The 14,430-nt window shown below is 35.7% G+C and overlaps 1 protein-coding gene across 2 annotated transcripts in view; it reads left to right on the plus strand.

Annotated features, from left to right (window-relative positions):
• Positions 1–164: 164 nt before the first annotated feature.
• The window catches only part of LOC107602250 (phosphatidylinositol transfer protein beta isoform), a 22,830-nt gene continuing 8,564 nt past the window's right edge, over positions 165–14,430 (plus strand). For both annotated transcript variants that reach the window (XM_016294708.1, XM_016294707.1), the window contains exons 1-9: positions 165–243; positions 2,709–2,739; positions 7,395–7,540; positions 7,718–7,809; positions 8,311–8,318; positions 9,762–9,836; positions 9,928–10,011; positions 12,435–12,512; positions 12,606–12,716. In XM_016294708.1, the coding sequence (XP_016150194.1) occupies positions 224–243; positions 2,709–2,739; positions 7,395–7,540; positions 7,718–7,809; positions 8,311–8,318; positions 9,762–9,836; positions 9,928–10,011; positions 12,435–12,512; positions 12,606–12,716 (645 nt within the window). In that variant the 5' untranslated portion in view covers positions 165–223. The remainder of the gene's footprint in view (positions 244–2,708; positions 2,740–7,394; positions 7,541–7,717; positions 7,810–8,310; positions 8,319–9,761; positions 9,837–9,927; positions 10,012–12,434; positions 12,513–12,605; positions 12,717–14,430) is intronic.

The raw sequence follows: 14,430 nt of genomic DNA on the forward strand, positions 1-14,430 counted from the left end.
TACATCTGAATATTTGGGTTAAACTGTTCTGAAACAGTGTTGTGAATACAACTTAACCATTGATTTCTAGTCGTGTCCTCTTTTGGAAGAGAAATCCCACAAACACTTTCTCAATGCTTTATGATTCTAAACATCCTAAAGCGCGTCATCGGCTGAATGCGGCGGGATCACGTGGCTTGTGACGTCGGCAGGCCTGCGAGCAGCCGTAACCGGTGAGAAGAAGATGGTGCTCCTCAAGGAATAGTAAGTGCAAGTCTTGTTTTTTTCACCTTTCCAGCCAAACATTTAATTCGCTTGCGAATTACACTTAGTAAATGTGTATCTGCTGGTTCTTGAGCACTTTTGGAGGGTGAAATGTGGACTCGCTCCCGGGATGTGCTTGAGACACCGGCTCGCGCATGAGGCCAAGCTTTAACCGCGCTAGCATGTAGCATTAGCATTAGCATTCTAGGCTAAGCGAAACCACTCGCCATTCATTTTCAACGAGAGGTGCGTTAGCACGCGATGCTATTCGCTGTTAGTTATTAGCCGTCAAGATTAAACGGCACCAAATCTGATAGTTCCCTCAGACTGGAGATAACGAAATAGTCATTGATTTATACCAGTTTATGTTCTCAGAAAGTGGCTGACTTCGACGTTAGCGGATTTATTATCACAAACATGCCACTCTGTAGTAAAAACTCGCTTTTTAATGATTTTTTTTTCTTTTGCCGGTTTATGTAAGTGAGGCATTATTAATGACAGCAAAGCCGCTTGACAGTTCAGCAACTTTTGAGTAAAGTCTGTCTGAGTAAAACTTTCCGACGTACTGTATCATACTAATTTAGTTGATCATTTAAATAAATACACAGAGACCTAAAGTCCATGTTTTTAAACCTGTGAATGGTAGCAGTTTGGTCTATATAATTGAAAAGTGTTTAATGATGATTATAAATTACCCTCTGGCTTGGCAACACGTTTGGTTCGCCTTGTTAACCACTTAATCTAATTATATTCACTCGTGTGACTTGGTTATTTTTAGGCATTTTCTGTTTTTAGACATTCTTTGATGCATCCGAGTTGGACTTAAACGCCAGTTTGACAGGTGACTCCCGTTTATGTGGGCCTGCAGTCATTCATTTCCAACCTGTTCTTGTTTCCTTCCAGGTTTTATATTTCTGTTCTCTAGGGATCTAGTTATCACGTTTTAATTAGGTTCTCATCTGTTGCACAGGACATGGCATGCCTGAAAACAGTAGCTGTATAGTCTTTAATCTGAGAGATCGGATCAAGATTATGTCACTTTATGAAATCCAGCACCTTTTCACCTTCTCTGAAGGTTTGGACTCGGAGCATGCACCCTTTAGGTTTGCAAGAGAATGCAAATGTGAGCGATCCTAGTCACGTTGAGCAGCAATGCAACAGGTTTGCATGGGTTTTATTCTGGGAAACTCGCTGCCAAAGTTTCCAGCGTGTCTCTCTCTGCTAGGTTTAAATGGTCAAATGTACTAGAAAAACTCAGTTTGTCGCAAGACCTCTCAATTTCTGAGTCACTCAGTGGAAAGGGTAGCTTTTTAGCCTCTTGAGGTTCACAGGGGAGTGGAGTTTCCGTATTGAGAAAATGTTGAGTAATATAGAAACTGATGTCAGTTTTCCTTTAATGAGACTGCTTATGTGGATGAAATCTGTAGTGTTTTGCCTGTCTGTAAATGGATAATTTCATTATTTTCAGGATTGGCTCATATAGCAGGGATTGACCTGTAATAGATGAACGGTCGAAGGATGTTATTGAGCAAAGAGCAGAGATTAATTTGTCGTCTCATGCGACTTTTACACGTTATTTAATGTTCATGTGTCAAATCAAGCTTCCAGAGAGCTCTCAAGATGAGCAGAGAAATGTTGTTCATATAGCTTACCTTACAGTAGGAATTATCATTACTTGTAGTAATAGAACAATAGATGTTCCAGGATGATTATTATTACGCGTGTTTGGCAGCAGTGTCTTGTGCACATGCTCGTAGAAGAGCTGGTGGCTCACAGGAAACCAGGTTTGCTTTTGAACTGGGTCCTGTGCTGATCTCATTTCCTCTTTCTCACCCCTACTTCCCTGTCTTTTCTACAACTCTTACTTTCAAAATCCCACAAAATGTCATTTACTGTAATTCAATTGTTTTGTGTGTGCATTGTTTCTGAATATTGGGATCAGCATCAATTATTGAAATCGGTTGTTCACTGCAAGTGATAGACAGATATCTAAATTACCCAGACTGATTATTCACTTGATATTTTACACAATTTGAAATCATCAGCATTTTCTGGGGTTTTGTATAATAATATAATATAATATTTCATAAATGGTTATGTTTAAATCTGTGTTTATTTATATATATATATGTATGTATATTTTATAATATTAATAAGTCTATTTGTTTTATTAATAGATTTAAATGTAAAAATTTATATTTTATAAATAAATTTATTAAACTAATACATTATTGTTTATAATATTAATACAATTTAGTGAGAGCAAACAAGAAATTTGTTTCAGTAATATATAGTTTTTTTGGCATTGCACTAAAAAAAAAATCACCCACGAAAATAGTGTTTTATTAATATAGGCTATCAGTGGTGGAATGTGTTACTGCATTTTATGTGTGTGTAAAATGAGTGTTTTCTGTATTTTTTATTATTATTATTTTTAATAATTGTTGTTTTTTCTTTTCTTTCAGTCGTGTGGTTTTGCCATGCTCTGTGGAAGAGGTGAGAAAATTCCTCCCAAAGTCCTAATAAGTTAAAAATGGACTAAGTGCACAGCATTACTTTGACCTTGAAAACCAGCAGAGACCCTCATTTCCTGTGGTTTAATAATGCTGATGGGTTATTAGTTGCATTAGCGGCATCAGTAGAGTCGGACGGCTCCATCTGAAACATTTTTCTAGAGTTCAACATCACAACAATCGCATAAAACCCCAGCGTTTTGAACTCGTCTGGCACGTCGAGTATTTGATCAGAGCAACAAGGACAAGATAAAGCATGCATGTAGAACACGCTCGCCCTCGGGGAACATTTGAGTCTCGTGTTGTTCTGAGAGAACCAAACTTGATGCTTGCTTGATTGACATTGTTTGATATTTTGCATTTAGGATGCCGTTGATTCGTAGCATGCGACATACAGTCAGACTACTTTTGTGAAGTCCTTTTGCTGCCTGACAGCTGTCAAGCAGACTGTTTTTAAGTGATCTGAGTTGCAGATGCCATCATCTGATACAAGGATCCTCTTTCAGAAAAACACACTCTAGGGCTCTGTTCCAAAACTTAGTGAGCTGCCTACAGTGCATGCATGTTATGGCATCATAGTTGCAAGCATCACTTTTGCATTGCAATAATCTAAGTGGGCAAATAAATCCAAGATGGTGGAAGACACTAGAAGCAGTATTATTTTTAGTGTTACCATTGAGATACTGTTATGTATTTATTTATTTTTTTTTAATATATATACATTTTTTAAATTTGTTGATTTAAAAATTTTTTTTTTTTTTTTGCATTTTCATTAAAAATTTTGTTAAAATTCTAGGTTAGTCGTTCATGTAATTTTTATTAGTTTTTCGGTTTTTATTTTAAATGTCTTGCAGTGTTATTCTAGTATCATTAAGATTAGGGATGCACCAAAATGAAAATTCTTGGCCAAAGCCGAACAAAATGAAACACTGGGCCTAAGGCCGAATACCGAACAAGTTTTTCGCCTTTTTTCCAAGCATTTAGAATTTTTTTTCACCATTGCATAAATGAAATACCCAAATTTAGCTTTTTACTGTTTTGTCGTGCTTTTCTAAGAAAAAAAACAATTGCAAAACAACCATTTAAAAATATTTACTTGGCACTGAACATTTTTTAACATTCTAGCAGACATTATTACAGTCATTTTTGAGACCCCCTTCTTGAATCAGGCATGTATTTTTTACTGTACAAGTAAATGCAGCCTTGCTGAGCAGAAGAGAATTCTTTTAAAACATTAGAAAATATTTCAGATCCCATGATACAAATCTACAAATCTATTACTGATTTGAACACTGTGTGAATTAGGCATGGGCCAGTATGAGATTTTGACGGTACAATAACCTTAAGCAAAAATATCACGGTATCACAGTATTGTCGTTACAGCTCTAAAATGTGTTATTTTTAAATGACTGGGTAAAAAAAAAAAAAACTTTTTTCCACTGAACACAATATATTTAGTTTGAGCAACACAGAATATTAGGAACAGTAGAATTTGTTTATTTTTTGTTTGATTTGTTTCCTAAAAAGAAGAAAAATAAAGACTGACATTTTATTTAACCTAAATCTGTAATTACAGTTATTTAATTAGTTATATAATTCATATACATATCATTTCATACACATAATTAGATTTAATAATAACCCAATTTGAAGCAAAAACAATGTTCTGACTAGCTTTGTGAAATTATACTACATGCCTGAATGAAGCAAACAGCAGAAGCTCTGAATGAGACGCAGATTCACTCTCTGACAGCAGGAGGCGCTTCTGGAACACCAGATACTGCGTTTCTTTGGTTACCGCTGTAAACAAAGCAGCGCTGCTGAAACTGCTTTAATATAAACTATACAGGGACGAGATTAAAAGAAAATACCACGTAAACTTTTCTGTAGACAGTCAGTTCCCCTCAGAAACACATTCATATAAACCCCCAAATCAATATTGAGGATTTTCTTCCAATAGTTTGTGCATCATGAACGGTGAGTGATCTGCCTGCTACAGTATTTTTCTCTGTGTCTCTGTATCTTCAGCGTCTCTGGCCTGTGTTAACAGGTGTTTACAGACTTCATATTTTCACATAAATGACATTTTGGAAAACGATTGCATTGCAACGCAGTTTGTGCAAGTCCAGAACAGAGACGAGTTGCTTGCAATAAGACAAAAAACAACCGGTTGCCGATCGCGTAAGTTCCAGGGGCAGCTCCTTAAGTTCGGCCATCCTACACACACGTGACTGACCGCTCGCTCGCACCAACAGGAGGAGGGTCGTGTTACTCTCTACACTGCACTCAACCTGAGGGATTCCTACACTTTCAGTCTTTGAGGAGACATGAAAAACAGCGCATTTTCAAATCGCGGTATACCTTGAAACCGGTAATCAGCCCATGCCTAGTGTGAATGTTATAATAAATGTGTTAATATAACTGTTGTAATTATCATTATTATTGTCTAAATGTTTTTATTTTATTTGACAGAACAACAGTAAAATTACAATACTAACATTTATGAATGTTGATGGAGCTTTTATTTTGGCGGAAACCTTCAGGAAGATCTCGGTGGTGCTTTTTGTTGACAACGACAGATTTATAAATGATTCTCATTACGAATTTGGGAAGATGTTTGTCGCACGTATCACATTGTCACAGCCATGCCTTGTAAAAATTCATAAAAATGTTACTGAGCAACTGACAGTAGCACCGTTTCAGCGCAGCTTGATTTTTGTGTCTTTCTCTCACAGTTTTAAATGCTTACACACTGCCGACATGTTTGCTGCATTAGCCTCTGTTTGATTGCGTCACGTCATTGTTTGGTACAATTTATTTATACATTGTTCAGTCTTTTTCGCTTATTCCAAACACAGAGCTTTTTTTGCCATTTTCGGCCAAACAATTTTGGTTGCCGAACATTCGGTGCATCCTTAATTAAGATACTATTACAGTTTTTATTTTGAATCGGTTTTAAATTTATGTGCTTTCCATTTTAATGTAAATTTTAGTAATTTTGTCATGTCATTTATAGTATATAAAATAATATATATATGTATATATGTGTGTATATATATATATATATATATATATATATATATATAATATTTGTATTTTAGTTTTATTTTAGTACACTAAGTTTAATTAAAAATTAAATACGTTGCCTTTGCAAATAGTTGAAATAATTATTTAAAATATTTATTTCAATATAAATATTTATTTAAATGTGTTGTTTTTTTTTCAGTTAATTTATTTCAGTTATTTCATTTTATTTCAAGAGACATTTTTAATGGTTTTAATTTTAGTGTCAGCTTTAATTTTGGTTAGCTGTAATAACCCTTCTATATAGCTTTTATTTCAGCATTAGTTTTAGTACGTCAAGTTAAACTAACATATTTTATGGTTTTAGTTACCTATAATAACCCTGGTCCAAAGCCTAGCTTAACTATTCATGCATATATCTACATCAGTTCCCTGTTTGCCTTTGTAAAAGTGGTTTTACTATAATGTCCCTCTAAGGCATCAATCAGTCACACAATGCAAAGCTTTGTCTTCATATCTGGAACTGCTGGAAGGGACGTATTTTAATTATACGAGAGCCGTTTAATTCCACAGACGCTGATCTGAGAGCGTTTCCTATATGAAGTCTGTAGGGTTTGTGTATTCATGCATGTGAGATCCACTAGTACTAATTTTAAGAGATAAGATGTAAAAAAAAATAAAACCTTTTAAGATTAAAATCTATTTTCCAAGAGGACTTTTTAGGAGTGCACTAGCATAAAGATGACCTCAAAGACATGGACGAAACCAAAATTATTTTAGTATCAGAGAGATACTATTATAGTTTTTATTCATATTCTAAATTATTTTTTTATATTTCTCATTTTAATTTTAAAGTGAGATACTTTTTTGTGTTTGTTTTTGTCATTTTAGTATTTTGTTCCTCTGTGCTTTTTCTATATAGTTTCTATTTTTATTTCACTTAGTTGTTTTAGTACATCAAATTAAACTAAATAAAAATGTTGCCTTGGCAGCTAGCTTAAAATGTTTTTGTTTTTTTATATTTTATTTTAGTTAATGTACATTTTATTTCAGGTAACCAGGGTTACTATAATTAACCTGGAACTAAAATAAAATAAAAAATCATTACTTGAAATAAAATAAACGTTTATATAAATATTCATATAATTTAATATAATAAATAATATAATACAAATATAACAAATTATTTCAGCTACTTGTCGAGGCAACATTTCTCATTTTAATTTAGTTTGACTTGTACTAAGATAAATGTAATAAAAATGACTTAAAAAGTATAGAAAAAACAGAAGCTACTAAAAATGACAAACACAGAACAAAATTACTAAAAATGTAAAGTCGAAATATATATAAAAACATTCAAAATATTAAAAAGAACTATGAATTAAGTGTTCTCAATGATACTAAAATAACACTGTAAGGAACAACTTTTTTATGGCTTCAGTTTTAGTTAACTATGATAGACCTGGACTAAACTAAAGTTTTTTTTTTTTATTTCATAGGGTTCATAGAAAGGTCAATAGTCACCTTTGATTTGGTATTGAGTTTTAAGTGTGGTTATACCATCTCTTACCATCTGATCTATCAAACCTCACCTTTTTCTCTCTGCCATTGCAGTATCAAGTCGGGCAGCTTTTCTCGGTGGCTGAGGCTAGTAAAAACGAGACGGGTGGAGGAGAGGGCATTGAAGTGCTCAAGAATGAACCCTATGAGAAGGAAGGCGAGAAGGGACAATACACACACAAAATCTACCACTTAAAGAGGTAAAAATGGGTCGTTTTATTCTGTAGTAGTTATACTACGGTTTAGTATTGTCAGATGTGCCACATCTCAAGTGTTTTGCAGCATATTATCAGATGACAAGCCATTCAACTTAACGTGATGCTGTAAATAATTACTCCGGCTTTGCTTCATTACTCTTGTGTTTTACATTCATCCAGTAAAGTGCCAGGCTTTGTGAAGATGATCGCACCAGAGGGAGCATTAGTTTTCCATGAAAAGGCCTGGAATGCTTATCCATACTGCCGCACGAGTGAGTTGGAAACCTTTTCATCCGTTATACCACAATCCGTCACTATTATGTTTTTATTGCATACGACAATATGTAATGAATTACATATTGGCACAGACGTCATGTGTGTACAATGTTTTTTGATCGTTTCACGAAGTTCTCACATGTGCCGTTTGGTAAAGAATGAGGCCGGAAACATGCTCGGCAAGTATGCAAACGCAGACATGATTACTCCACCTAAGCATGCCTAGCTAAACGCTGTTGTTTTTAGCCAACACTACGGGTCTCAGTCATTTAACCAACTTAGTGTATGATACACTAAGAAGGCTGTGCATACTTGAGTTGCATTATGAATTGACCTCTGACATATTTCGTGGCTGTAACGGTTTGCATTCATGAACTCAGAGTATGTTTTGGGCCTCATTTGTTTTGGTCTGTTTTGACAGTGGAAATATGAATGGTTTATTTGTCACCTGATTATTTTTCTTCTTTCATTTTTGCATGCTGCTCCATTCTCCTCAGTTGTGACTGTAAGTACGAACACTAGCTGTCATTATGACTGTACACTAAACTTTAGTGCATGATCATTTACTATGAAGTGCCTGCAGTTTGTAAAAGTTGTTTTTGATCGAGTCACATTATTTGATTCTTAGCGTGTGAATTGACACAGTGACTTTTAAAAACTATTCAGACATGCTTGTAAGTGTGTGAATGTCATTGCATCAGATTAAGTGTCTGTATTTGCATGTCTTTATAGTTTCTTGTGACTTGCTTTGTCAACTTTTGTTTGCAAAGTGCACGTGTGCCATCTTTCTGTTTGCTAAATAATTATTTATACTTCTAAGTGTGGCTTAAAGGAGTAGTCCAACCAAAAAAGAAAATTTGCTGAAGATGTACTCACCCTCAGGCCATTCAAGATGTAGATTAGTTTTTCTTCACTGGAGCACATTTGGAGAAATGTAGCATTGCATCACTTGCTCACCAATGGATCGTCTGCCGTGAATGGGTGCCGTCAGAATGAGAGTCCAAACAGCTGATAAAAACATCACAATAATCCACAAGTAACCACACCACTTCAGTCCATCAATTAATGTCTTCTGAAGCCAAAAGCTGCATCTTTGTTTGAAACAAATCAATCATCAAGAATTTTTTTTTAAACTTCAAACTATTGCTTCTATCCATAATATTGCTTTCTTCAAAGAACAAGTTTTCTCGTCTGAATTAGGAGAGAAATATGCACAGATCAAACACCGTTTATAAGTGAAAACAGTCCCAAACAGCTCTAAACAAATATGTGTGTGGATTTTGATGTGAGAGGACAACAGGAAATGGACTTCATCACTGGAGGAAGTGTTATTATGGATTATGGACTAATTTTTTGGTCAGAAGTGACGTTTCAAATTAAAACTTTTGGTTTCCAAGATGTTAACTGATGGACTGGAGTGGTGTGGATTATTGTGATGTTTTTATCAGCTGTTTGGACTCTCATTCTGACGGCACCCATTCACTGCAGACGATCCATTGTTGAGCAAGTGATGTAATGCCAAATTTCTCCAAATCTGTTCCCATGAACAAACAAACTCCTCTACATCTTGGATGGCCCGAGGGTGAGGACATTTTTAGCAAGTTTTCATTTTTGGCTGAATTATTCCTTCAAGTGTCTGAATATGTTTTGGGACCACTGTATGTGTGTTTACTTTAGTTCAGCACACCAATCATAACGCCAGTTTACCTAGAACTTGGAGTACAGCCTATTTACTTCCTGTTTTCTAGGAACTCGTTCCCTCCAGCATTAAAGCCAGTTTAAAAACATGCGGTTTGGACGGCTCTAAACTTGTTGGACCTCAGATTAGCCTTTAGAAACATATTTGCATTGCATGCGCTGTTAAACCACAGTTTAAAGTGAACTTATGCTGCTGTTTGTGGTAAAACCGCATTTCATGAATGTAAACAACACTGTATCTTCTCCTCAGAACGAATACATGAAAGATGACTTCATGATTAAAATTGAAACATGGCACAAACCTGACACGGGCTCTTTAGAGAATGTGAGTGAGACTTTTTTTGATGTTTTGAATGCATCTGTAATCTCATGCTCAAGCTGATATGTTTTTTGTGTTTGTTTGTGCCCAATTACAGGTACATGATCTGGATCCCACCACATGGAAGACGGTCGAAGTCGTACATATCGATATAGCCGATCGGTCTCACGTTGAACCTGGAGTGAGTTCACTTTACATCAGTCTACAAATGTTCTGATCTCATTTGCACACATTCTTTGTGCCTTGTAGTAGCAATACCCATTTTGAATATAAAGCTTATAGTCCATCCCTGCTGGTCACCCTGTGGTCAGCTGGCATTCAAAAATGGACTGTTGATATCCAACACGTGGCAACTGATTTGCATAACCTCTGCTGCAAATGCATTAAGCTGCATCAAGGTTTTGGTGTGATGTTCCTCATTTGTGAGTCCTTTTTGGATAAAATCATGCATTAAATGAGACCATTGGAACTATTTGAGGCTCATTTAGTGTTCAACCATTGTGCTCGTGTTAATCGCTCATGCATAAATGCTTATCGGCTGATGCAGATAATCTCAAACTGGCAAAATCTGATTTATCCACTTAGTTTAATATTGTGTTTTATGTACTATTCCCTGCACAAAAAGTTTGAGGTCAGTAAGATTTTTAGTTTTGTTTTTGAAAGAAATTAAGTATGCATTAAATTGAAGTGTCAGTAAAGACATTTAAAATGTTACCAAATATATATGAAAATATATTTATTGAGCAGCAAATCAGCATATTCGAATTATTTCCGAAGGATCATGTTACTGAAGACTGGAGTAATGATGCTGAAAATTCAGCTTTGATCACAGGAATAAATTACATTTTACAATACATTCAAATAGAAAACAGTTATTTTAAATAGTAATAATATTTCACAGTTTTACTGTTTTCACTCATTTTTTTAATCAAATAAATGAAGTCTTGGTGAGCAGAAGAAACTCAAAAACATAAAAAAATCTTGCTGACCCCAAACTTTTAAACAGTAGTGCATGTACTTTGTAGCAAGACATCACAGCACTTTTTATCATATTACTATGTCATAAAATTGTCTTAATACAACAAACCCCTTTGTTGCATGCTGTTTGTTTGCATGTAAGTATTTGTGTATCTAAATTAATTTCATTATTGATTAGGTTCATACAAACAAATCACAACGTCACAAATTCCTCCTCCTGTAGCACACAAATTTAGAGTCAATGTTAGCTTAAAAACATGGACATTAAAAATCCACCAGAAATGGCACTTTTAGCCAACTGTTTCCAGTGTGCTGTGATTTGGGACGTGCTAATCCTTATCTTGCATGCTATTTAGGCTGGCTAGTGTGTGACTTGTGATTCAGCCTTTAGCCGGCGTGTTACATAAGACTGGATTAGGGTGACATGACATTAGAGCATGTGGACCATTGCCCTTCTAACCTGCATTACTCGAGGTTCAATAGTTTACCAAGAAGGCTGCTTCTTATCTTTATCTACAGCAGGGAGACCTGAACCTGCTGTAAGCAGCAGAGTTTACTGCACAATCTGGTCTGTTTGAAGCTTTAGACATCGCTGCTAAAATCTCAAGCCTCAAGATCAAACAAACTAGCTGCCGGTGCCGTGTACAAGCAGACACGCACACTGCGTCAAACATCAGCTGCTTTGAATACATCCAAATGCGTTTCCATGTGACCTCATTCTGGCTCTGTGCCGAGTGCATAAATACAGCTGTGTCCGTTTGACTGGAGTCCAGCGTCGTGGTGTGTTGACTAGCAGGAGTGTGTTGGTTATCTGTTCCTCTTCATCTCCTGCTGACCTGCTCACTGTAGAGGGGCGCTGAAGTGACTGCTCCTCCCAGGTCCCAGTGCTTTTATGCTTCATATCTTTAATTAGTTAAGTGGATCAGTCCTGGTTCAGGTTAATCCTTATTCCCATATGTTCACGGTACTCAGCACCAAGGTTTGAGAGATTAAAAGGTAGCGCGCGAGTGTGCGCACTAGTGTGAAAAGACGGAAATGATGGGAATTCCCAAACTGAAGGTGGTGGGAAGGTGTTTTTTAAGATAACGTATTGTTACCTTTTCAGACACCTTTAGCAACTTATTTTTTTCAAAAAGCACCTATTGACAAATCAAGCAACTCTCTGAGTGATCATTATGATTTATAGTATATGAAATTTACATTAAAAACGATCTTACTGACCCCAGACTTCTGAACTATTTTAGTCTCGCCATAAATCTAGCGACTCTCTTAAAGAATCATTTAGCACTTTATTTTATTTTATTTATTCATTTATTTCTCTTTTCTCTCTCTCTCTCTCTCTCTCTCTCTCTCTCTCTCTCACACACACACACACACAAAACTAACTACTAACTACACAAGAAGTCTTGTGATTCTTGAGGGATCACTTCACATGCACACTACTGGTCAAAAGTTTGTATTTTTGTTATATATATTTTTTGAATGAAGTCTTTTACGCTTCCTTTGTATTTATTTGATAAAAAATATAGTAAAAACCGAAATATTATATATATATATTATATACGAATATGTGGAGAAATATTAACCATAAAGAAAACACATTTGACCCAGTTGTTGTTCTCTCAGGATTATAAACAGGAAGAGGACCCAGCAATCTTTCAATCAGTGAAAACAGGCCGGGGACCTTTAGGACCGGACTGGAAGGTGAGTGGCTGTATTATATTAGTTAATTTATCAGAGATTTTTGTTCCCGATTCAGTTCCATATAAAGCCCATGTGTGATTTCTCCCTGAACAGAAAGAGCTCTTGGCTAAGCCGGACGCCCCTCGTATGTGTGCGTACAAACTAGTCACCGTCAAGTTTAAGTGGTGGGGCCTGCAAACCAAAATAGAAAACTTCATCCACAAGGTAAGAAACGACACCCATTCAAGCAAGAGCTTTATATTTTATTCTCCCTCATGTTTTTTAAACACATACAGGTAGTGTTATCACAGTACCAAAATGTCAGTATTCGGTACCAATACCAGTGAAAGTCCACGGTTCTTGGTACCAAAGCCAAACACAAAAACATGCTAGTTAAAAAATTAGACTATACTTTCTTTTAATCCAAACTGTGTACATATTTAATTTTAAAGGGCTTTTAAAACCCTCTAGAGTTATTCAGCCAAGAAAAACAACTAAGTTAGCTAAAAAAAAAAAAAAAAACCCTAATAAAAGTTATAGGAGCGTTAAATAGTTAATAAAGAAACTTCATTCATTATATTAGCATTAGTCGTGCTTATGCTAACGATTAAAGGGATAGTTCACCCAAAAATGAAAATTCTGTCATCATTTACTCACCCTCATGTCGTTCCAAACCTGTATGAGTTGCTTTCTTATGTTGAACATAAAATAAGATATTTTGAAGATTGCTGGTAATCAAACAGTTGGTGGTTGCCATTGACTTCCATAGTAAGAAAAAAAAAATACTATGGAAGTCAATGGCAACCACCAACTGTCTTCAAAATATCTTCTTTTGTGTTCAACATAAGAAAGCAATTCAATCCGACATTCAAATTAAAATATTGAATAATATTCATAACAGAAGCGGTGTTTCCCACAGACTTACACTCTATTTGTGGCGGCATATATATGCAAATTCATTCTCTGCCAGCAGGAGGCGCTTGTAGAGCGGGAGAGATTTCCTCAATTTCCCCGGTAACGGCTGTAATCAAAGCTGCTCAGGCATTACAGGCAAGATGAAGTGAAAATGACATCCATAATTTTATGAAGACAGTCAGTTTCCTTCAGAAATACAGTGATATAAAAACACCCGCACTGGGTTTCGACTTTGACACGTTTATTCAACAAAGTCAAATCCTTTTGGAAAATCTGTTTGTGGCGGTCAGTTTTGATATTTTCAGGGTGTCCGCGGGTCCTTAAAGTCTTAATGTCTTAAATAATGTTTTCCTAATATAAGGCCTTAAAAAGTCTTAAAATATCTTAAATTTGGATTCGATGGGTCTTAAATATTTTTAGTCTCATTACCGCTAAAATATCTTCAGTCTGACGGACCTAATGACTTTACAATCATTGGACAGACCGAAGATGTGTTCTTCCCCGCGGTAAGTGATGACTGCGTCATCAGAGAGAATCGCAGTAAGTTAGCAGAATACAGAATACAAGCTCGCGCTGAAGCTCACTCTGTTTGTCTCGAGACTTCAGAACACATGAGCGTGACTGCACACATAAACTCAGAAGAAACACACTGAGGTAAACATTCACAATGTTTTGTTTATTCATAACATGATATAGTTAAAGAACACCATGACAAGTGAGCTATTTTACTCAATATTCTCACGACGCAAAAAAAGATTCAAAACACCTACAAAGTGCACGTATTACGCGAAGTCTAGTACGCGTGCGCATTTGCAGTGCGCTCTGCCTGATCACTGCATGATTCAGTCTATTAAAATACATTCAGAATGATCACAAATTCAAGACATGGGGGCAGAAAATGTGTATATTTATACTCGTTCACACGGAAGAGTGCCTTTTTTTTCTCCAAAAATTACTATATACAAATGTGATATCGATTTTTTTACAACAGTTCAATAAACTAGAAGTTTTATTAAGAGACTTA

This window comes from Sinocyclocheilus grahami, unplaced genomic scaffold (assembly GCF_001515645.1).
Source record: "Sinocyclocheilus grahami isolate Dianchi unplaced genomic scaffold, SAMN03320097.WGS_v1.1 scaffold322.1, whole genome shotgun sequence".
In the NCBI taxonomy this organism is placed as follows: Eukaryota; Metazoa; Chordata; class Actinopteri; order Cypriniformes; family Cyprinidae; genus Sinocyclocheilus; species Sinocyclocheilus grahami.